The following is a 25,601-nucleotide window of genomic DNA, read 5'->3' as shown; positions in this document are numbered from 1 at the left end:
CACACTGACTTGCTCACTGCACACCCCTTCACATGCCAGGTCTGCTCCCCTTCACATGCCAGGTCTGCTCATCGCTCTAGTTCTTGTTCCCTTTTTCTGGAATACCTGTATGAATAACTGGCAATTGGCCAATTTTTGCACATCCTTTAAGATTCACAGGTTCCCCCAGCTGGAGTGTATAAAATGTTTATACAGGTTCCCCCAGCTGGAGTGTATACTATGTTCTGTGTACTCCCCCACCCCAGCCCTGTTCTTACAAAAAGAACTAGAGGCAGTCCTGAACGTCTGTCACTTACTCCATCCTTCCTGCTCTTTCACAGTATTTCTGTAGCCCTTAACACACTCATCCTAATTGCATCTTTCTGTGCCTCTCCCCTCTACTAGATCATGTAATCCTTAGGAATGAAGACCAGCTCCAGCTCCTGTTCCTGTCTCTCCAGCACCAGACACACAGCAGGCACTTTGGTTGAATGAATGAATGACTGTTGCTTGGGAAATGAATCACCTGTTTTTTCCCTATGTTTACTGCATCACAGGAGATTTTATGAAATACATGGCAGACTTCTACTTAAACATCTTTACAAAAGATTTTCACAGGCAACTAGTACTTTAATTATAAAATAAGTTGTTTTGGCTACTCTCCCCTAAAAACAATGGGCACACTCAGGGGCTGCCCTGGTTATAGATAAACACTGCTTGGTCTCCTGTATCTTATACAGATGACATTTTAACATCCACACTGCAATGTGATGCCAAATAACCTAACTGCTCAGGAAGAAGCTAAACATTAAAACTTTTCTAGTAGTATAATTATCTTTAAATTTTAAAGAGTAGTCCTTTTAATAAAATTTCTTAGGGCAGAATTCAGATGGAATTCAGAGAAAAGTCTTTATGCCCACATAGTTTTGTAAATAAATGGTTATGTCTATGTCTTTGAAAGGAAAATGAGTAAACCACAATCACATCTGTGGTTTGGCATGTCATGCCTCTCGTAAATCGGGCCTGACTTCTGCTAGGGTCACTGGGAATGTGCTCTACGACATGAGGCACATGTACCAAGAACAGAGCACAGCAGGCATCCCCATAGGAGATGGGGCTGGGAGACAGGCAGCTGCTCCTGATGAGCTGCTTTAAATACAGTCCTGTTATTTCGGGGAAGACCTGCCTGGACAACAGCACAGTGCCCCGTGCACACTTATCTGCATAAGATCTGCCAAGATACCTGGAGAGACTCCGAGGCAGGGTGATACGCATATAGCATGATGTGTAACTAGAAAGAGAAGAAAGACCACATCTCTGCAGGAATTGAGAAACTGCTAGTTGTCATTAGCATCGTGCAGTTGCTTATGCATCCCTGAGATTGTCCACAGTGGAGTCCTGCCTTGTGCTCATTAGCTTCACTACTCAGTATGGACCACGTGGCTATTTCTTTCAAAGTTCTCAAACTTGCTCATTTTCACTGTCCCAAGTCTACAGACCCACAGTCAAGCTTATCATCTGCCTTTCCTGCTTCTGCCATTCACAGATGAGTGGTGATGGAGGAACTCACTGGACCATGTGCACCACTGAACCACCCAGTGGTGGCGGGCAGTCTTTCACTTACATTGCTTAGTTCCTTCCTCTGTGAGCCTCAGGCTCTATTCCCAAAACTTCATTACTCTCCTCAAACCTCCTGCCCAACTGCCTTCTGCCTCATTTTCCACAGAAAACCCAAACTCTTCTTCACAGAGAAGGTGAGCACGTCAAACTCACTTGTTCCCAAGCATCCTTCCAGCTCTTTCCTTTACCAGTTTCTCCAAACTCCACCCCCTCTAACTTCACCTGAGTGCCTCAGTTCCCGGACACCTCACAAGTACAAGTGTCCTCCTTGTCTAAAGCCTGGCCTCTGTCTAGGAATTTGATCCACCCCTCCTGCCAACAATCTTCTCAATCAGCTACCTGCTCTGCTGGTGTCATATCATTCTTATAGACCATAAACAAGGCCAGTCTTAACAACAGACAACACTCACCTCCTCAGTTTAGCTCTTCCCCTCCCTCTGAGTCCTCCCTTCACTTCTCAGGTAAGGTTCTCAAAATAGTTTCGCTTCCTGTTTTCATTTCTAGTTTGTTTTCACATCTCAAGGCAATATGACATTTTAAAATTGCAAAATTTATATCTTCACTGTAGAAATTTTAGGTGACAACCAAAACATGAAAATGCAAAAATTCTGAGGCTCCATGGCTTAGAATAAACAATGGTAACATGTTGGTACAGAACTTTCTTTTTTCAGTGCACATATAAATAACTATATGTCAGGTAAAATATTACATATTATAGGTCTATGTATATTTTGAAACAAAGAACTAGTGGACACTCAGACACTCCTCTGTATTGGTCTTTATGGGTCTCTTTCCCTTCCCAGGCTCCCTCAACCCTGGTGCTCCTCTCTCTCTGGGCTTTGCTTTCTATTCTCTCTCTGCACATTCTCCCCAAGGAGCCCTTTCACTCCTGGTGTGCATGACCACTGATACATGAGTCCCATCTATATCCCCGTCTCTAGCCCTGCCTTTCCTTTCCTGATAGCTCCAGACCCCTCTATTACACTGCCCTTTGCACCCTGATTTGGACATTCCATGCCTACTTCAACTTTGCATATAGAAGACAAAGGTCAGCATTTTCATCCCTTCACCTGTTCCTGTGTCTATATTTTCTTTCTCAGTTAAGAGCAGCACCTTATCTCAGTTCAATAAGCAAACAAACACACACACCTCCCACAGACCACAACTAGGTGTTACCTCGTGATTCCTCCCCTCTCCTCTTCCTGCTGCAATCCACCAGTATTCATGTCTGATAGGTCTTACCTTCTAAATCTCTCTAAAATGAGTCTTTCCCTCTCCATCTCCACTGGTAAAGTGTTGGCACCTTTGTCTCTCTTGGGATATTTTCCGGAGTGGAAGTTATTCTGGATAAGATTTCTTTACTAGTCTCCAGATTTCTACATCTTCTTACTAAACTCCACCCAATGATAACCTGCAATCCCACTTCTATGAGGGTACATTGCTTTTACTTTCCCCAACAGTTGATGAGCTAAATTCAGTAATTTGATTTTTTATTCATCCTGCTAATAAGGGAGGGCTCTGAGAAGTCTACGAACCAGCCTGGTCATGGCCCAGGTCACGTGTGGTACAGGGCTCTCCAGAAGCAACAAGCACAACACCAGGATCCCTCCTGTAAGGAAACAGCTGAGCTTTCCCATCTGCCTCACCCCACTCTTCGTTGTGTGAGATGGATAGCTACATTGGGAGAGGAGGCAATTTGGAGGCAAATGTGAAACACTTCATGCTCAGGATGTCCATTTTAGCCACAGGCTGCAGACATTTATTGCTCTACTTTTCCTGGGCTCCAGCTGGACGCCAGCACATCAGTAGACTCCCCTATAATTCTGTGGAGGGTCACTCAACGCCTCAAGGGGTCACAACTGAGGGAAAGGGCTCTGATACTGATAACTGTAGCAGCACTATTCTTCAACCACATGGTTGCTAAGGGGATTGCCCATATTAATAAAAAAAGATCATATCACTTCTCTGCTTCCCTCAAAATGAAGCCTAAGCTCTTTAGCCCACCGTTTCAGGTTTCTCTGTAACATCTCTTGGCATCCCATGCAACATACGCCCCAGCAATTCTAAACTATATACTGTTCCCTGAAAGTTCCATGCTTTTCCTAGCCTGGGCCTAAATGCCCTCTCCATCCACTTTTTTTTTTTTTTAAAATATATTTTATTGATTTTTTACAGACAAAGGGAGAGAGATAGAGAGCTAGAAACGTCGATGAGAGAGAAACATCGACCACTGCCTCTTGCACACCCCTCACTGGGGATGTGCCCGCAACCAACGTGCATGCCCTTGACCGGAATCGAACCTGGGACCTTTCAGTCTGCAGACCGACACTCTACCACTGAGCCAAACCGATTTCGGCTCCATCCACTTTTGTCTATCTAAACTTTTTCTACTCATAATTTGAAGCCCTGCTTAAAAAAAAAAAAAATCAATAGCTTTATAATGCCTTCTTAGCTCTTATGGAAGCTCCTCTCTTACCACAAAACAGGGCAAATAAAACCTCTCTTCTCTATAGTATTTCCTCACCTTGGGAATACAGGTAGCCCAGTGCATTGTAATTGTTTGATACATGCCCACCTCCTCTGACTTCCCAGGCCAAGATCAGCATCTCTGCCCTTTTCATAAGCCTGGCACCTGGCACACAGCTGGAACTTGACAAATGCTAACTGGATGAAGACTAGTAGCACCTCAGGCAGCAGGAAAGAAAAGGGGATTAAAGGGTGCTAAATCTTAAGCATGTTTTAGAGTCAGGATCAAAGTTGGGTCAGGGCACAGCTTAAAAGCTGGTCATGGATAAAAAGGGACAATGAAGACAGGATACCGACTTTCTAAGCATTCTGGATTAGAGCTTAAGAGAGCTGAGAGAATTGATCATTTAGGTAAATACACCACTGCCCAAGAAAGCTGGGTGGGGGTACCAACAAGACTATAAAATCTTATATTAGCCTCAGAGAACAGAAACATCTGCAAAAGCCACAGTGGGTAGGCTGGCCAAGTTCAGCAACGGGTTAGCCAGGACAGCCCTGTGACCAACAGAAAGGGCCACAGAGGGGAAGAATCAATCAGCTAGGCAAAGAGGAACAGGAGGTGACCAGCAGCGACAAGGAGGCTACAATAGCTGAAAGGAGCTAGCTGTTAACTGGGTTGCACAGAACCATGAGGGGCTATAGAGGCCTCTTCTGTCCCTCTCAGCTGGCTCCCAACCTCCCTCACACCTTCCGTGCCCACTGGCTGTCTGAGCCTGAGAACGTGGTGAATTTTCTCCTCTCTGATGACTTCGAGGTTTTAACAATGAGGTGCACTCAGCTAGCTCCCAACTCACACACACAAACAATTTAAAAGGGCAGAGATATTTCACTTTCCAACCAACATCTCTGTTTAAAGAGTTTTCTTTTTCACATCTACACTTCCATGAATTCCGAATTTGATCAACTCTGTGTTGCACAGTTTGACATTAACAAAACATCAACATTCTGACAACCTGCTGGGGTCAGAAAGGAACATCTTAAAACTCTTTGGACTTCATATTAAGACAGGCTTCCAATCCCAATCTTTGATCTCTATTATAAAGCAGTACCAATAAAATATTGTAGAGATTTATGGGCGAACTTTCATTTGAGCTGTTTCACACCTAAAATAACACAAGTGCTTGGGCCAATAGGCAGAAATTTTTGGTTTAGGTTTCAACTGTTTAGGTTTTCTTTTACTCTTAAAACTCAATTCACTTATTTAAAAGAATTACCTTAAATTTTACAATTACATTATATTTCTCTCTCAGAGAAGACAGTGGGAAACATTAACTGGATAGATGGCATGTCCTTCTGAGGACAGGCTTAAATTAGGTCAAATAGTCGCTAGCCTAACAGATATCTTTTTTTAAAAAAAAAAAGAAAAAGAAAAGAAAAAAGGGTTTTTTTTTCAAGGGATTTAAACAGACAATATTTAAATTTATCTTTCCTTCGAGTAAACCCTAGTGTTAACAAGAATAATCAAATACTTACTTCTGTGAATAACGTCTCAACAAAAGCGAATTTCATTTAGAAGGCAGTAAGACAGTATTTGGACCCAGATCTGTTGCCCTGCATGCTGTCCTGATCTCATGAGAATTCCCCATCAAGCTTAGATTGCAATCTGACATTAGTCACTCAAAGGTCAGTTGCACTGAACACAATTAGTGCCACATTCCCCCAGGTGGAAAAATAACCGGCACTCCAGTCCCCACCACATATATTCCCTCCCCCATCTGATGGAGTTGGGACAACAATTCTGCCAAATGAGAGAGCAGAGGATTTGAGAAGGATGAACGCAGCTCATCCAGATTTTAAGGAGACCTTTATAGGCAAAGTAAAGTGAAAACAGCAGAAGAGTTCCTGGACACAGTCCTTTAAGAAACAAAAATGAGTAGGAGGAAAGGTCAGAGCTGTGGTTCCAAGGAATCCGGAGGCAAAGCTGCTGCTGTCCAAGGTTGTAGGCCGGCGCCACTGGCTCCTGCCAAGCTGGGGCAGTGCCGGCAGGCGGCAGGAGCCCGCAGCCATTCAGAGGCATGATGGCCCTTCCTCCACCCAGCTCCTGATTTCAGAACTCGGGAGCAGAGTCTCAACAATAAATCCTAGAACTGTGACAATCAGGAAATCAAAGAGAACTGAAAACATGCTTAGTTATTTAACCCAATTTTGTTTCATCATTTTCTAATTTTGAAACAAAATTCCTGGTTATATGCAGCAGTTAGATAAATGCACCTGTTTAGAAGAACCTCCATTGTGACAAAAATTCCTAAATATTTGAATTAGAAGAGCAGAGTTAAACTTTTCTATGTGGGGAGAACATTTCTTTAATGCACTTTTATGTGGTCTGCAAAGAGATTGCTACTTTTATTTATCTTTCAATCATAACATTATAGTTTTTGTAGATAAAAGTGATTTTGAAGTCTCATCTCCCTTCTCTAAGAGGTCCTACATTTTTGGGCAGGGGATGTGGATGAGACATCTCCAACCTGAGGCTATAGTAATGTAGTTCATGCATTGCTAGCTCGTGGCTGGAGCACTCAAAAGTCAAATGACATTAGGTTTATTGGACGTGGCAGAGATATGTTTGGAAGTCCATCTTGTCACAGATGATACCCACTAGGGCTGAGGTGGGGGTGAACCAATCCTGCGCACCAGAGCAGAGCTACATGAGGTTTTGGGTCTGTAGGAACCGTGGGAACTTGGTTCCATGAAGGCTGTATTGAAGTAGCAGAAGCCCTGGCAGAGGTGGGCTTCAAAGCAAAGACAGAGAGTCTGAGAAACCCCTGACACAGGTTATGTCTCTATTTGTAGAAAGTCTTGGTTTCAGACTTGAAATAGAAGTACAGTCATCCCTCAGAATCCATGGGGGATGGGTTTCAGGACAACCCCCACAGATACCAAAATCTGAAAATGCTCAAGTCCCTTATATTAAATGGTGTATGTTATATTTGCATAGAACCCATGCACAACCTTTAACTCATCTCTAGATTATTTATAATCCCTAATACAATGTAAATGCTATGTAAATAGTTGTTATACTGTATAGTTTAGGGAATAACAAGAAAAAAAGTCTATACATGTTTAGTACAGATATAACTATCACAGGGCTAACTACATAGTACATGTCAGCAACAACATAACTGTTTTCCCCCTAAATGTTTTTAATATGTAGTTGGTTGGATCCAGGGATACAAAATCAGTAGATACAGTGGGATGACTATCTACTATATAATAGCTGAGCAGTTTTAGAAGCCTTGGGCTCCAGGGTAATTGTACATTTGGGATATGGGCACAGATGGTATATCCTTGGCAACAGTGTAATGGGGAGGGTTGGGTATGGAGGTGGTGTCACAGAACCATCTACGAGCACGGACATGAAATTGTCAGGGACAATTTTCAGAACCTAGGAGAACACTGGCTTCTAATAAGATGTACTACTACAGTTAGCATTATCAGGATGGTACTGATCCTTCCCTATGGCCAGGGACCAGGCATAACAAGAGCAGGTGGTCTGATTCCTAGGACCCTAGGGATGGGACATCTCTAGGATTAGCAGCACATGGATCTCTGGTGCCCTGCTCTGCCTGGGTCTAGACAGCATGTCCATAAAAGGGCCACCCATTCTGGGGAACAGCAGAAAGTGGAGGCTCAGGTGGCCAGGAATACATATTTTTCAAGCCCTGGTTTTGAAGGGGTGATAGTAAAGAGGTCAGCAATAACTAAGAGAAGGGGAATGCTGTCCTATAGACATGTCTTAATGCTTTTGCCATGATATCCATAAAGATCAAGGCTTTCTAGGGCCTCTTCAGAACCCTATGTAGGTGGTTTTCTTAAACGTATAGTTTGTTACCCATTTAAATATTTCTCTCTGGGATAGACAGCGCAGTGAATTTCCCCAGAGGCTAGAGCGGTGGTAGCCAGAGCCACGGTGGCCTGCCAGGACGTGCTGCTTTTGAGAGCAGTGCTTATAGCCTGGCTCTTCCTTCTGCCAGCTGTGCAAGGTGCCGAAAATCAGATTAGGCAGTGGAGGGAGACTGGGTTGTTGCATCCTCTCCCTAGCTGATGACATTTCAAAGTTTCCAAAATGGGGCAGGTTTAGCACCTGGGCTAGTTTCTTGCCCCTGAAAGATGGGGCCAGGTAAAAGGTTCCCAACTCCCATGTACGTGTGAGTGGGTGGGTGAATACACTTTAGTGTATTCATAGAGTAAACACCAGAATTCATGTCCTGAGGGCATGAAAGGAGGGAAAGTTCAAGCTAGTATAAGTACTAATCTAAAACTGTACCATGGGATTTAAGGAAGCTAAGTAGGAAGTGAAAGTCGAGATATAACCAAATAAGCAGATGAATGGAGGAGAAAAGAACCTGGAAGAATTCATAAGCTTCAGTAAGGGGGTAGAAATAACTCACATATGGTCTTTTATTCATCACTGTCCCAAAGGCTAAGTGCAGTGCCAGGAAGACACTGGTGCCCATTGAATACTTGTTAAAGGAGGCCTATAGACTCAGTGCCTCATCAGGAATGGCAAAATCAAGACTAGGCAGATGGTATATCCTTGGCTACCTTTGCTTTTCCATCTCTGAGAATCCAGGGTATCTTGTAAAGGGCAGGGAGGGGTCAGATGATCTCCGCCCTTTAGAACAGGGAGGTGTGGCTCACTTGGTTGAGTCCAGTGCAACAAAAGGTTGCCAGTTTAAATCCCAGCCAGGGCACATGCCCGGGTTGCAGAATCAATTCCTCTCTCTCTAAAAATCAACTTAAAAAATCTTTTTTAAAAACACAAAACTTTTTCTTAAAAGGCTAATAGTAAACTTTCATTCCATTCTTCTATAGTATGGCCGTTTAATAGATATTCATAAGTGAATGAGTGTGACTGTGTTACAATAAAAGTTTATAAAAATGGAGGCTGCTATGGCTGAGTTTGCCGAGCCCTGCTTTATTTGGAATGATAGTTTGCAAGCAGCTATTTTTCCTCATTTCTTGCTGAAGCTACTTGTTTGCATTACTTACGTGTCAGGGTCTGTAGGAAGGCTAGAGATGAATATTTGTGTCTTGCCTTTGTATCTCTTTAATTTTGTTCCTTTTGAACATATAAAGGCCTTTCTTTTTTTTTCTTTTTTTGACCATATTAGATGTGAAAAAAGATATTCAGACAAGGTTGCTGTTCCTCGGGAATTTTTTGTTTAAAGAGAAATTTTAAAAAACTTAAAAGAAGGGAATAAGATTAAATAGAAGCACATTTTTCAATCCAAGAAACCAGAGACTGATTTTTACCTTCTGAACCAAGTAGACACTTGTAGCTCTCTGAGCAGCCACTTGATCCAATTCAGAGCCCTCAGGGACAAAGTAACTGACGTCAGCAATGTGAACTCCCACTTCATAGGTGTTGCCTGTAAAGACACAAGGAAGTCCATCAGCCTGGTCTGGAAGGCAACAGCAATCCCTCCAAGAACTCTTCCCAAGAATGCATGTCACTCTCAGAGGCCAATGGGGCCCTTTCCAGTCTCAATGGGTGCTCCACCTACTCCCATAACTTCGCTGTTGTTACTTGATGAGATTTTTATCTTGAACAAACAACATTAAACAATATGTTTCCCACTTCTCTCTTAAAAAATATTTTTATTAATTTCAGAGAGGAAGGAAGATGGAGAGAGATGAAAACATTAATGATGAGAGAGAATCACTGATCGGCTGCCTCCTGCATGTCCCACACTGGAAATCCGCAATCCAGGCATATGTTCTGACCAGGAATTAACTGTGACCTCCTGGTTCATAGTTCAACGTTCAACCACTGAGCCATGACAGCCAGGTGTGTTTCCCATTTCTAAAGGCTTTCTGTCTTTGACAAAACATTAGTAGACTTGCAAAAAAAGACTCATTTTAGATGATGAACAAATCCTTTTAGGTCACTAAAAACAAGTTGGTCCACAAATCCTGCAGACTCTGCCTCTGAAAGCTCTGCTGTCCAGTCCATCTGACAACATCCTGCTTTCAGCCCTACATCTGGCCTTTCTCCCTTGACGCAGGCAGCCTCATACCCAACCTTCCCAAGAGAACACATGTGAGATAAATAGAAGTATGCAGACAGAAGTATACTGATGATATGAGCATACTGCTTCCAGTCATCTTCATAACCATGGATCTGGTGATGCCACTCCCTAGCCTGCTACTCTTGTTTTTGCACTCAATCTACCACACCAGCCTTATGACCTTAACCTCCACATGTACTATATGCAGCTGCCATGGCAAATTTCTTCCCATTCCCAGAACGTGTCTTACTCCATCCCATTCAGATACTGGCTTGGCTTATGTTTTTTCTTACACTTGAGATAATCTCAACAGGACTTGCCTATCAAGATCCTTCTTACCTTATAGGGCTAACTGAAGAGTATCCCAGAACAAGAAGAGATTCTCTACCGTTTCCTCCAGCTGCACTATTAAAACACTCAACCCATAACCAAAAATGCTTGTCATGACCATTCTTCAGAGGTCTCATCATTACCGGATATCACAGCATATCTGCACTGAGTTACTTCAATGTGTCTCTCTCCCTACAGTGTAAGCTCCGGAAAGGAAGGTCTTTGGTATAAAGTTCACTGTTGTAGGCCCAGTGCCTAGAAGAATGCCTAACACACAGTAGACACTCAGCAATACCTGTTGTGTGAATAAATCAATAATTGGTTTGCCAGTTACTCTTTCCTTTCTGGCAAAAGACCCTTCTTGTTTTCCTTTTAGAACTGCCTTTTCCTTTATTGGTGGAGCTGTTTTTCAACAGACACTGCCTTCCCTATCAGTTCCACTAGTGATGGTCAGATGATTCAGTCCAATGAAATTGAATCTAAAGCTGGGCGGGGGACCAGTGAGGTTATGCATTTAAGATTTACTCTTGAAAATCCTATAAATCATCTATTAAATGTAGTATATGGAATTACACATACACACACACACTCCCATATATATATATATGAAAATGCGCAAAATGAACAGAATATGAAAAAGAGAACACATGTGAAATAAATGTGTAGAAGTATGCTGATAGAAACATACTGATGATATGAGCACAAAAGTGAATTTGTTTAAATTTAAATATATACTTGGTGTAATTCTATTATACCTCATCCCTGTTCACAGTTACTGGTTTAGGCATAGGTATATGACTCAAGTAGATCTATTCTGAGTCTGTTTTCAGGGACTGAATTTGGACTTTAGAAAAAAGTGTATCTCTCCGAATCCAGAGATGGTGAGGTCCATTGTTAAGTCCAGAATTGCCAAGGAAATTTCTTTGTCACATAATCATGCCAATATAGTAAATAATAAGTCTAAGAAATAAAGGGAGAAATCATGATGACCTCATTTGAACTCCAGGATCCAGCTGAACTCACAACAAGACTACCTGTAGACTTGGCAATTCATGAGTGATTTGGTCATGGCGACCTCACTGAAATAATTCTGACTGAGTCCTCCACCATGTGAGGTCACATGGGAAGATCACTATCTATCTATGAACTAGGAAGCAGATCCTCATAGACACTAAATGTGTTGGCACTTTGATCTTGGACTTCCCAGCCTCCAGAACTTTAAGAAATAAATGTTGTTGTTTATAAGCCCCAAAAAAGAAAGAATCCTGACTGATATCCAAATTGACTTAGAAGAGTTTGCTAACATATCGCAAACATGCTTCTCTGTTACCTGGATAAGGTTTCACACATTTTTCTGAAAATCTTATAGCTATTTATTGTCCTCCTATTCCTTCTTCACTGGGGGATGATTCTTCCCTCAATTTTTAAAATGGAAAAACATTTATTTATTTATTTATTTGTTTGTTTTAAATATATTTTATTGATTTTTTACAGAGAGGAAGAGAGAGGGATAGAGAGTTAGAAACATCGATGAGAGAGAGAAACATCGACCAGCTACCTCCTGCACACCCCCCATCGGGGATGTGCCCGCAACCAATGTACATGCCCTTGACCAGAATCGAACCTGGGACCCTTCAGTCCGCAGACCGGTGCTCTATCCTCTCAGCCAAACCGGTTTTGGCAAAATGGAAAAACATTTAAACATGGGGTAGTTAAGGGGTTCAGGGGAGGAAAAGCATTCTTTACTCAGAGACCACCCTCCTACTGGACATTCACTGGGTTTTCCTGCCTAATCCTTTAACATTAATACATTAGAAAAACCTAAGTCCACCTCAGAGATCCTGGCTGCTGTGGGATAACAGACCAATTTCCCACAGAGGAGAAAGGACTGTCTGAAAAGCTGAGAGAAAACAGTGTGGCTCAAAGTTCAGCTGCCTCATTCTGAGAGCCACGCAGCTGTGTTGTTGGGTCATGGGGAACAGTGAAACCTGCCCTGCGATGATCGAGGAACTCAACCCCAAGAGAATGTGGCCAACAGTCTCAGACAGCTCAACTTCCAATTTTGATATTATAAGTATCTAAAGCCAACACTTGAAGAAGGTAAAACAAAGTGTCTTCTTTTGAAGTCAGAATTATAATATATTGGCCTAACAGGTAAATATTGACCAAAGGAAAAGAGAGAGGATTATTACATCATGATATAAACCATAATCTTAAATTCAGTCTCTGTGTTGTTACTACACATGAACTTTCTGTCCTTAGTCAAAATTGACAAACTGACAAAGAGTTCATTACAGGAGATAAAATATGAAGGAGGCCAATCAAAACATATTTGAGAGGCTTAAATTTCACTCAGAATTCCCAGCAGAGCCTCTAAAACCAGTAAAGAGAAGCTCTTATATTCTCTCCTTTGGACATTTTTAATGGAAACCCTAAGTAAATATTTTATTACATATATTTACATAATGTGAACTGCAGAACTCTTGAGGTAAGTTGTACTGTAGTTTTTATTATATGAAAGAGAAAATATAAATCCAAAAGGTTATATAATATATGCTGCCAAAACATTTAGGACAAATTTGATGTTTTAAAAAATACCATCTTCCATATAAAAGTATTCTCTAAATTTTTTCTTTACATTAAAACATTTTCATCTCCTGGGGCTAAGGTGAGTCTTATGAGTTCTGAAGAGCTGTGGAAGAAGAGGGAGTAAGATCCCCAGGCCAGCCATGCCTGGCAAACTCTGCAGACTTTAGTGAATACAAATGCTCCTCTGAATGAACCTGAGAAGATATCAGAACTGCTTCATCTAATTAAAACACTAGCAAAACCTAAAGCAGGGGCTTAAGAACCACCTTCTATTCCAGCCTTTCAGTCATTCAGCTGTTCCATGCTATGTGCCTGTCAGGTGGCCCCTGACACAGTCTCAAGAGGGTGGAGCTCACATTTTGGAGCCACTGCTCCATTTCTGAAGAGCTTTGGTCACAAGAAAGCGCTTCCTTACACAGACCCATGATACTCAGAAATAGAGCCCTAGTTTATTTCAGCACTGGACCTCTGTAAGAGGTAATCCCTCCATTAGAGGAGCTCACAACCTAAGGTGGTTGGCAGATATACCAATGTGGTGACAATATGATGTTACTAGTGCTATGAAAGAGAACAGTTATAAAACCTTACTGCAAGGAGCAAGTTGAGCTGAAATCTATTTTTACTTCAATGAGAACATGTCTAGTGTTTTATAATTTATAACAACATAAATGCAATGTTGACATTGATGATCACAAAAAGATAACAAGGACAGCAGCAGTGACCATTTGGTTTAATGTCTTCTTTGTGCCAGGGTCTTCACACACATTAATGTAGCTTTTATTTCACAGATGGATCATCTAAGGCTCAGAGAGGTTCCAAGTCACTTGCCCAGGTTTACCTGTCTGGTAAGTAATAAACCCTGGATTCAAAACCAGGTCAGATTTAGAGCCTTTGTTCCTTTTATTACCTCCCCTCAATCCCACCAATGTCACCATAACTTTAGGACAGGATACAACCCAATTTTTCATCTCAGTGGACCACAGCTAAAAATGCCTCTCTATGTCTTCTGATTCTATAGAAGCCACATTCCTTTTTTTAAAATATATTTTATTGATTTTTTTATAGAGAGGAAGAGAGAGGAATAGAGAGTTAGAAACATCGATGAGAGAGAATCATCAATCAGCTGCCTCCAGCACACCCCCCACTGGGTATGTGCCCGCAACCAAGGTACATGCCCTTGACCGGAATTGAACCCGGGACCTTTCAGTCCGCAGGCCAACTCTATCCATTGAGCCAAACCAGTTTCAGCAGAAGCCACATTCTTGCTATGGATTCATAAGTCCTGTCAGGAATTTTCTTAGCCTTATACACAGTCACATCTCTGACCCTGCAGATGCTTTTTGGTTCCCATTGCCAATCTCCTTGGCCACTTGTAGCAGGGCCTGATTCTAGAGTAAGCACTAAGCTATCAACTCTAGTTCTACTTAATTAAAGCCCTTGAGGTCCAACAATCCCTTTCTAAACTTCTAGCTTACAGTCATCTTTAGCTGGTGGCAGGGTGACTGTCTTATTACAGGTGGGAAATATCATGCTTTCCCTGCCTTGCCAAGGGTGAGACCAGGGCCTTTCAGACCTGGGTCACTTGATCTCACCTTTACCCACTGCTAAAATTGGACTGTGGTGACAGAGTCTCTTCTTGACCAATAAGACACTCCTTTTAATCCAGAGTGTAGAGGAGCAATGCTGTTAAGTGTATTTCTCTAGCAAAAATGATTGCATTTGTCCAGGTCACTAATGGCCTTTGTGTTATTAAATTCAAACTTTTTAGGCCTGACTTGGCCTGATCAGGGCATCTGAGACTTGTGGTGATTTCTCCCTTGATGAGACTCTCTTCCTTTGCCTATGGCCCCACTCTGAATGTCCAACACTATGGCTGCTTCTTCTCAGGCTCCTCTTCCTCTCCTATCCCTCCCATGTACATATGCCTCAAAGCTCTGCCCTGAGCCACCTTCTTTTCCCATTCTGCTCTCTCTCCCTGGACTGTCTCATCCACTCCCATGAATTCAAGCATCATCTCTGTGCTTCCGTTTCCTCATTCTGTGCTGCCAGCTCTAGAATGACATATACAAGGGTCTACTGGGAACTGCCACTTAGCTGTTCCACAGGTACCTCACACTTACACCTCCAAAAGTCCCCACCCCCAGCACAACCTTTTCTTTCCCTATTCTCCCCCCAGGAAGTAGAATCACCTCCACTAAAGCAGCACTGCTCAAACATCGGGGAAACCTGGGCCTGCCTCCACTGCATCTACCAAGTACTCTGAACTCTACCTCCCAACGCCTCTTCAGACTGCCAATCTCTCTTCTGCCCACCAACCCCATCTCTGGAGGAAAATCTAACAACCATCCTATGGATATCCCTGCCATTTCTCAAACCCATTCTCCACACTGTACTCTTTCCAAAACACAGATCTCCACCACCGATGGGTAAGCCTGCAGTCCCCACACGTGGTCCTCCCAAAGGGTGTCCAACCTATTCTTGCATGCCTCACACAACTTAGAAATCACAGCACAGTCCACTTCTTCATCAGATAACAACAACAAGAAAAAAAGTTCCTCCTTTGAAAAAAAAGGGACATATATAACATTTTCAACAATAAGGAATTATGTTTTTAAAATTCCCCCCTTTGAAGACAAAACACATCTCACTAAATTTCCACTTGTTGATGCAGTTCTACCTCATTGGGCTCCCCAGAACAATGCCATCTTCTCAGAGGACAGCAACTTGGCTAAGAGAAACAGTGATGGGGCAGACCTCTTGCAGTAGGGCTGAGCTCTGCTTTTGAGGTAACACCAGCTTTGAATATTTAGATAGCACGAGGTCCCCTGGATCTTCTCTCCTTTAGGTTAAATACCCACATGGTGTAGCTCTGAGTCACCTCATAATCCTCACCATCTACTTCAAGAGTGTTTCTAATGATCATCTTCATTCATTCAATTAGCCTCCAACAAATACTTAGTAAGCTCCTACTATGTGTGGCAGGTACTTTTCTAGGATTGACAAGGTCACTTCCCTTGTGGAGCTCATGTTATAATGGGGGAGAGAAGACAGTAAGCAAATAATTAAGTGATAACATTACTTGGCATAGTAAAAAGGACTTTAAAGTAAATAAAATTAGGGTGGGGTGATAAAAATGTCTAGGTCCATCTCAGATTTAGTTGGGAAGGTTTCTTTGAGTAAATAAATTGAGATGTATGTCTAAAAAGAACCATGTCACATAATGGCATGAGGGAGAGCATCACAAGTAGAAGAATAACCAGAGCAAAGGGTCAGAGCTGGGAGCAAACTTGGTGCATCTAAGAAATAAAAGAATGGAAAGACGGGAGAATTGGAAGCCAGGATGCTATTGAGGTAGATGGGGCCACAATAAGAGATGCCCTGTGGTGGCAGGAAGAAGCATATAGATTTTATTTCAAGTGCAATGGGAAACCACTGGTGAGTTTTACGCAGCAAAGCAAGATTAATTTAATATGCCACATTCACTTCTCATACTGTCACCTCCTTCACTCTGCACACCATGATCCTACTAATGTATTTCCCACCTGTAATAAGACAGTCAACCTGCCACCATGGTTCTGCTAAGGCCATACCGAACTGAAAACAAAAGCCTGAATAAGACCACAATCTCTTGGGAATGGTGCTAACAGGCAAAAAAAATTAAATTGACCCTTCAGTGAATTAATATATTTGGTGAACAAATGTAAATGATGAAAAGAAGCAAAACCTAAAAGACACACTAAAAGATACAATAAAAGTGGGTTTTCCCATCCCGCAGACCGGTTTCCATCCAGCCAACACAATGGGAACAAGATGATCTTGCTTGAATCACCCTCTTGACCCTGTGGCCAGTCTTCTCAGCAAATGAGCCTTAGAGAGACAGAAACCCTGGAAGCTCAGAAAGGGTAATCCAATGTAGAGACCTGAGAGAATGGGACTTTTTGCTGTCCAGACGTCCCCAGCTGTGATGGGCCTCACTTTTGGCAGCACAGCCAGCCAGGATGAGGGCCCTAACCTTAGTTTGGTCCCCTTGAATTTTAGAGAGACTCCAAGCTGAGAAATAACTGGGTTTGGATCACCTTGTGGCCACACAACAAACTCCATCTTTCAGTTGGGGTAAGCAAATTCCCTGACTTTGGTGGAAATACTGATTGAGTTGCTAGGTAAGAGGGACAACTCAAACTCTGACATCTTCCAATTGTGTGGTATTTGGTTATGCAATCAAACACAAAAGTTGACCACTGATACAGCAAGCCATGGCAGTGCTCCCTAGCTATGACGTGGTGATGGTTTGAGGATATTTCATAAACTTAAAAGAAGTCAAAAGAGAAAAATTTCTGGGACCAATAAATCTGAATGCAATGCAAAGTACCCATGTATGAGAAGGGGGCTATCCAAAATGACTCCTCAGGTTCTTCTGAAAGCCAGGATTTGAAGAGTCTGCAGATTGCCTTTCAAAAAATTTCTAATGCCATCCACAGAGGGCTGATGAGGACCTTTAGCTGCAAACTCTATAACTGGTGAGCTCACTTTCTGGAACTAATCAGCTTAGAAAGTCTTTTCCCTTCATTATTACAAAGGGCTCTATCAAGCTTCAAGTACTCAACTAAACTACCCACACAGAAATTTTTGTCATGTTCAATCTAATTCTCAGGAATCTAAGTTTAAGTTTATATGAACAGCATGAGGAGGAACACCCAGGTAGTAAGTTCCACGTTTCCCTTTCCAAGTGATTTGAGCAACAGCCTCCTTCATTAACAGGAAAGAGGATGAGGAGCTGCACATGTGCAGCTGGCGCACCTTGTGTCTGGGAGTTTCCAAGCATTTCACAGTGAGTGGGGAAAGCCCGGGTCAGCCGGTCAGGCCTGGGACAGAGAGCTGAGTACAGCTCCTGCAGCAGAAGGCGGGCATTTGGTTCTTTCTCATTTCTAAAAGAGAGTGAAGTCAGAGGGACCAAGAAGGACCCTTAAAGGTAGTTTCAAAATTAGCAAATCCAAATAATAAGGACTGAGAGAGGGATAGGTGTGAATGGGGTGGATTGGCTATGTTTTCAGGGTTCCCAGGGCTGGATGATGGGAACAAGGGGTTTCATTATAACATTCTGTCTACTTTTGTGTTCAAACTTCTCTATCCAAAATTTTTTTAAAAAGAGTGTTTGCAGAGGTTGAAGCCAATGAAAGAAAAAAAAGCTTAAAAAGGAAAAACCCAGTTAAGTTAAACTAGTTACAAGTATTAAAAGAAAGACAAGCCAATAGAGGCAGGGGAGGGTTACCGCTTAAGAAGAGCAGAATTAAAATGTCCCTAGTGATGATCTCTGGAAGTTGAGGTGATGGGGACCAAACCTTTCTGCATTATATACATTTGTAACATTGCCAGCTCTCAAAGGCTAGAAAAACAATAATGATAAAAAGTATAAAACAAAAAATGCAAACCTGGCTTGAAAATGTCTGAGTGGTAGTATTATGAATTTTTTTCCTGCTTATATGTAAACTAGAAGCCTGGTGCACAAAATTCATGCACAGGTAGGATACCTAGGCCTGGCAGTCAATCAGGACCCACTGGGGCATCCCTTCTCCTGGCTGCCAGCTGCCGGTCGGAGTCTTCCTTCATTCTTTGCCGCCCCTTGGTGGTCAGCACATGTCATAGTGAACAGTTGAACTCCCGAGAGAACAATTTGCAATTAGGTTTTTATTACATAGGATTTTCTATCATAAATGGATTTTTATTTTACATTTGTGTGTGTGTGTTGTTGTTTTGTATGTTTTTTAAAAAACATACCAACAAAAGGCTGTTTGCCCCCGTTCCCCACTCCTGCTTCTTGGTGATTCCCCACCACATAGGAAAAAGCCCCACTGGCCAGCCTGGGCAAGAGGCAGTGAAAGAATGGCAGCTCATTGACAACTTTCCTGGTGGATAACAGCAACTAGACCCTTTGTGAGCAAGTTCTGTTAGAACCAACTCGGTAAATGAAGCAGCAGGAACTGGCCATACCCCTTTTATTTTCATGCCAGAAATGTGACTCCAGTTTGTGGCAGCCTGTGTTTTCTGTCATCATTACATAGGTTCAGTGTTTATGGATAGCATGAGGACCCTGTTCTTTCTTGTGTCTGTAGGGTGTAAGAAATCCTAGCTAATAAAATAGTAATGTGCAAATTAACAGTCACTCCATGACAAAATGGCAGCACACATAGCTGCCAGGGCAGACACTAGAGGCATCACCCACGCAACACAAGCCCAGCATCTGCTCCTTGGCCACAGAGGGAGGGAAGGGGCCTCTGGCCAGAGGTTGGGGTAAGGGATGCTGAGCTCATGGTAATTCGAGCCCAGCATCCCCCGCCCAAGCCTCACGGAGGGTGGGGAAGACCCAGAAAAATGGATCTTTCTAATTCCTGATGCTGATGGAGCCCTATGGGTGCCGGGGTCCTTCCCCCGGCAACCCCCAGTCGCAGCCCAGCAGCCCCAGTAGCAGACTGGAAGTCCCCTGCCCGCAATGCAGGCACGACCAGCGTGGCAGGGGGATCCAGCAAGTGTGCTGCAGACATCAAATGGCTGCTGCTGAGGCTGGCCCCTGTGCATGCAAGTAGTACAGTCCAAGAGGGCGACTCCTGAGGCGCATCTCCCACAGTAGCTGATGTGCACCACACCAGTGGGGAAGCAGGACCTGGGAGCCCAAGCCCCTGAGTACCTGAGCTACCGGGCATAGTGGGCTGGGGCCCTGAGGAGGCTCCAGAACAAGCATCTTCCCAGAGGCTGGGGTGAGGAATGCTGGTGTCATTGGAGGCCAGGCTGAGGGACATCACCCATCCCCATGCATGAATTTCATGCATCGGGCCTCTAGTGCTTGTATAATCCCAGTAAACTGGCTTCCCAGATTGGGCTTAAAAACTGAATTTCAGTGTAGTTTCTCTCACTTGTAGATTTTTCTATTTTTAAAAAGCCCCCTTCTATTAACAAGACATAATTACAACTCTAAAATAGCCAACTGAAAAGAGATAAAAATTTCAACAAGTTTTATAGAAATATAAACATGTGTATTTAGATATTGATTCACTAAATGTTAACTATCATCAACAACTGCTTAGTCCAATTCCAGCCTTCCTCTCAGCTGAAATTAAATCAACTTTCATATTCATCTTGAGAGGCAAAAGCTTTTAAAAGGTTTATTTCCTGGTGATAAAACCTCTTAGGAGCTTTTATCTCATTCTGGAGAAGACTTTGTGGGTTAAGTTCCTTTTAGATCTAGGTACTCAATTCATTAGTTAATCTCCTTGTATGAAGAAGAAACTCTTTTCTGATTCCCCAAGACTTTCCAAAAGTTAATAAAAAATGATATCCACAATTTATGCATGCTTGCAATATGAATCCACTATATTGGCTATTCCATAACAATTGCATATTGGCTGTTTGATTTTTAGAGAATTTTGTATTAATTCATTTAATCCTTCCAATGCTATGAGTTTTCTTTCCACAGATGATAAACGGAAGCCCAGGGAGATCAGATACCTCAAAGTCTGGCTCCTGAGACTAAGCTCTTAACTATTACTTTATGGGATTTGCCCCTTAGTATCAGGAACTTGACTAACTTATAATTGCTTCTTTCTCAACTCCTGTAGGCTACAAGCACTGTCAATGTAACATTTAAAAGGGTTACACATTTACATTGCAGAATATCCATTTTATGATAACTAAGTAGACCACAGAATGATTTTAAACATAAACAAAAGGAACTCCATTATGAGGACAATATACATTGACTGAAATAAAAAGTTAATTTCTATTTTTGAACTGACTATATATCAATTACAGTTATAACTCCATTTTCCTGGGGGGTTTTTTCTTGTTTTTTTTTTCTCCATAAACCTAGTTTTCAGATAATGTATAATGAAATGCCAAATTTTTTAGGTAACTGAATGCCAATACCGTAATCATCAACATTTATGGTTTTAATGCTTCCAGATGAAAACACTTTATAAATGTACTAGAGGCTCAATGCACAAAGTTCATGCAGAAGTAGGCCTTCTCAGCCACAGCTGCCTTGATCCCTCCCTTTCAGCCACGGCGGCTGCCTGGATTTCTCCCTTGCAGCTGCGGGCAGCTGCCTGGATCCCTTCATCCCTTCATCCTGGAAGGACATCCAGTCTAATTAGCATATTATGCTTTTATTATTATAGATTATGTACTTCCTTTTCTTAAAAGCAGAATATAATTCAATATTACTAACTCAGGGTCACTAATATAAACATTTCTTTTGTAATTTGCAATAGATGTTGATGTGGTATAGTAGGGCAAAGTTGTCTGATCTTCAAGACATACTTTCAAATTTACTTATCGCTGTCACTAAATTGAAGTAAAGACTTCTTATGCAAAACTCTCTGGCTATATATAACAACAGTTATCAGATTCAACCTGGCAAATAAAAGATACCCACATATTTCTTAATTAAATGAATCATCTTCACAAAAGTTCTATGGATAGGCACTATTTTATTTATTTATTTTTATTATTATTTTTTTTTTAATTTCAGAGAGGCACGGAAAGGGAGAGAGAGATAGAACATCAGTGATGAGAGAGAACCATTGATTGGCTGCCTCCTGCATGGCCCGCTACTGGGGACCGAGCCTACAATCTGGGCATGTGTCCTGACCAGGAACTGAACTTTGACCCCCTAGTTCAGTGGTTGTCAACCAATGGTCGATGATGTCTGAAAGGCTGACTATTGCTGCCTTGGCTCATAGGTCGACAATGCTCAACCACTGAGCCATGTCAGCTGGGCAGAATAGATTCTAATAATATTAATATTTTACAGACGAAGACATTTGGCTCAGAGAGCTTAGATATTTTACCCAATATCATATGTAGTAAACAGTAGAGCCAGGATTAGAATACTGTTGGACTCTAGTATCAGCATTCTTAACTATCATGCCACAGGGCCACATGGGGAAGCCTTTTCTTTTAATTGTTCCACAGTTAGCAACTTCATTGAGATTTCATTCACTTATTTAATGTGTACAATTCAATGGTTTTTCGTATATACAGAGTTGTGTAACCATCACCACAATCAATTTTAGAACATTTCAACATACCTAAAAGAAACCCATATCTGTTTTTAGGCACTATTTCCTATTTCTCCCCAACCTTCCAGGCCTATATAACCAATAATTTATCTTCTGTCTCTATAAATGTCTATTCTGGGCATCACATAGAAATGGAATCATTCACTATGTGTCTTCTCTCAGTCAGCACGTTCAGGGTTATCCATGTTGTAGCATGTATCAGTACTTCACTTCTTTAATCGTTGAATACTATTCTACTATGAAGCTATACCACATTTATTAAACTACTAGAGGCCCAATGCAGGAAATTCATGCACCAGAGGTGGGAGGGTACACTCAGCCCAGCCTGCACCCTCTCCAATCCAGGACCCCTTGGGGGATGTCCGACTGCTGGTTTAGGCCTGATCCCTGGGATCAGGCCTAAACCAGCAGTCGGACATCCCTCTTACAATCCTGGACTGCTGGCTCCTAATCGCCTGCCTGACTGGTTATCCTTAACTGCCCCCCCCCACCAGACGGCCTGATTGCCCCTCACTGACCCCCTGCCAGCCTGGTCTCCCAACTGCAGCCCCTCCTGCTGGCCTTGTCACCCCTAACTGCCCCACCTGGCTAGCCTGGTCACCTTCTACTGACCCCCCTGCCAACCTGGTTGCCCACAACTGCCCTCCTCTGCTAGCCTGATCATCCCCAACTCCCCGCCCCCTGCCGGCCTGGTCGCCCCCAACTGCCCCCCCATGCCAGCCTGATTGCCCCACGCAGCCTGCTTGTTCAGTTGTTTGATCATCCCTCACTAGCCCCCCTGCTGGCCTGGTCGCCCCACGCAGCCTGCTGGTCAGCCATTTGATTGTCCCTCACTAACCCTCCTGCCAGCCTGGTCATAGGCAACCAACTTGGAGGTCAATTTGCATATTACCTCTTTATTATAAAGACTAGAAAATTCATGAACTGGAGGGAGGGGGGTCCCTCAGCCTGGCCTGCCCCCTCTCACAGTCTTTAGCCCTTAGGAGGCGACCCAGCAATTAGGGTAATCACACCTCTGCTGCTGCAAGCCTCAACTAGCCCTGGTTACCTGAGCCTCAGGTGGCCATGGATGGCTAGGCAGCTGCCACCCAAAGCTTGCCTATGTCTCAGACTGGCCCTGGGCAGCTGTGGGGCTGTGGGTGGGTCCCCTCCTCTCCCCCCATGGGGATGAAAAGACTGGGGGACTCCGGCGGGGCAGAGGGGACTGAGTACTGTCATCTTTGTCACGGTGTGACAGTCATCTTACATATTTCCTCTTTATTAGATAGGGTTATTCATCAGTTAATACACATTTGGGTTGATTCCACTTTTTCTATGTTCCTTCACTTTCTAAAACAAACTTTTTATTGAGACATAAAATTTAAAAAGTATACAAACCTTAAGCATACAGCTCAGTGAATTTTTACAACATGAATAAATACACTTAGGTAAACAAATCCCAGGTTCAAGAAATAGACCATAACTAAAATTCCAGAAGTTTCTCTTGTGTCTTTCTTTAAGTCATTATACCTACCAAATGTAACCACTTTTCTAACCTCTGCCACCTATCATCATAAATCAGTGTTGCCTATCTTTGCACTGTACATAAAAGGATTCACACAGTGTGTGTGTGTATGTGTGTGTGTGTGTGTGTGTGTGTATCCGGCTTCTTTTATTCATGTTATTTTTGCTACTCATCTATGTTGTGTTTTGAATTTGCTCTGTATGTTATTATATAGAATTCCATTGTAAAACTATCTGACAATGTAACATTTTCTTAATGATACTTGGTTTGTTTTTAGTTTTTTGCTATTGTGAATAATGTTGCTATGAGCATTCTTGTACATATATACTCATTTCTGTAGGGTATATATCTAAAAATATAACCACTAGGTTATGGAATAGGAATCTTTTCAGCTCCATTATGTATCATACAATAATTTCCAAAATGATTCTACCAACTTAAACTCCTACTTAGGGTATGAGAGTTCTAATTGCTCCACATCTCCACTAATATTTGGTATTGTCAGCTTTCAAAAAAATTAGCTGTTTTGGTAGATTCTAAAAGCCAAGGATACTACATAGTAGTATCTCATTTTGGTTTTAATTTCCATTTTGCTGTGGACTAATAATATTAAGCACTTTTCATATAGTTTTGACCACTGGCTATCTTCTTTTATGAAGTCTCTGTCCAACTCTTTACATATTCTGGATTGGAGTCCTTTAATGGATATAGTTGACAAATATCTTCTCCTACTCTGTGACTTGCCTTTTAATTCTAAGTTATCATTCTTCTCCAGCTTAAGAAATATTTGCCTATCCCAAGGTCATGAGGTTAACTCTTTTATGTTATCTTCTGGAAGTGTTAACACTTCCAGAAGATAACACAGAAGTGTTACTATTTTACTTTTTCACATTTAGATCTGTGAGCCACATGAAATTGATTTTTAAGTATAGTATAAAATAGGAGTCAAAGTTCCTTTCTTTCCATACTGATAGCCAGTACCATTTACTGATTAAAAACATTTTTCCCTCACTACACTGCAGTGACATCTCTGCTGAAAACCAGATTATATATGTGCGGAAAACCAGGAGATTATATATGTGCGGATCTGTTTCTGGATTCTCTATTCTGTACCTACCGTTAGTAACCTTTCAGCATAACCTTACTAAAATTCCATGTCAATTTAATCTTTTACATTTATATTAATACTAATTTTCACTGAGCACTTACATTTTTTCTGGCATAGCTCTAAATGCCAGGGGTTATCTCATTTAGTCTTCTCCACAATTTTAAATTAGTTGTTATTATCTCCATTTTATAGATTGGAAAATGTGAGCTATGGAGAGGTGATTTTTTTCTTCTGAAATATAGACTGTACCTCTTCTTATTTTGTTGTCATTCTACCTATTTTTATGGAAAAGCATCAGTAACATATGCAACTTTTGGCAGTCACTGCTAATATCTTTCAAGCTAGATTGTGTTTTTGCAACAACAGGCATAAATGGAGCTTTGTTCCTTTAGCTTTTCATATACTCAATATTTTGGAACTGGAGACATTTGAGAAACTATCTAGTTCAAACACCCATATAGCCGAGGAAAGACAATTTCAGGGAAACCACAGACATGTCCAAACTTACATGATGCAGTAAAGGCAAAGATGAGACAAGAACCCAGCTCTCCTGCTCCTACCCCAGTGCTCTTTCTGGTATACCACAACTGCCTCTCCTCATGCAATGAGCATGTTGGATCACGGAGACTTCTTAACTGGCTTCCAAGTTTACCTTGGTGCCAGATACATGAGGATGCCTGTCTGGTGGGTGCCAGATTATCTTGGCTTTAATGAGGAAGGAAACTGGAACCAATCAGCAGAGCTGGAAGGAGATGAACAGGCCGTAGTCCAAATTTGGTTTAACAAGGTGCACTGAGACATCCATGAAAAAAGAGAATTTCCGAAGTCCAGACCCCACAGAAATTAGGCTAGAAGATTCAAATGGA

At 42.1% G+C, this 25,601-nt stretch overlaps 1 protein-coding gene across 8 annotated transcripts in view; it reads right to left on the bottom strand.

Annotated features, from left to right (window-relative positions):
* The window catches only part of DIS3L2 (DIS3 like 3'-5' exoribonuclease 2), a 279,142-nt gene that overhangs the window by 89,676 nt on the left and 163,865 nt on the right, over window positions 1-25,601 (bottom strand). For all 8 annotated transcript variants that reach the window (XM_036420607.2, XM_045575690.1, XM_036420600.2 and 5 more), the window contains one exon: window positions 9,379-9,494. In XM_036420607.2, the coding sequence (XP_036276500.1) occupies window positions 9,379-9,494 (116 nt within the window). The remainder of the gene's footprint in view (window positions 1-9,378; window positions 9,495-25,601) is intronic.

The sequence above is a fragment of the Pipistrellus kuhlii genome, unplaced genomic scaffold (assembly GCF_014108245.1).
Source record: "Pipistrellus kuhlii isolate mPipKuh1 unplaced genomic scaffold, mPipKuh1.p scaffold_m20_p_7, whole genome shotgun sequence".
Taxonomy (NCBI): Eukaryota; Metazoa; Chordata; class Mammalia; order Chiroptera; family Vespertilionidae; genus Pipistrellus; species Pipistrellus kuhlii.
The sequence above is the reverse complement of the archived record's forward strand: the minus strand, read 5'-3'. Positions and strand labels throughout refer to the sequence as shown.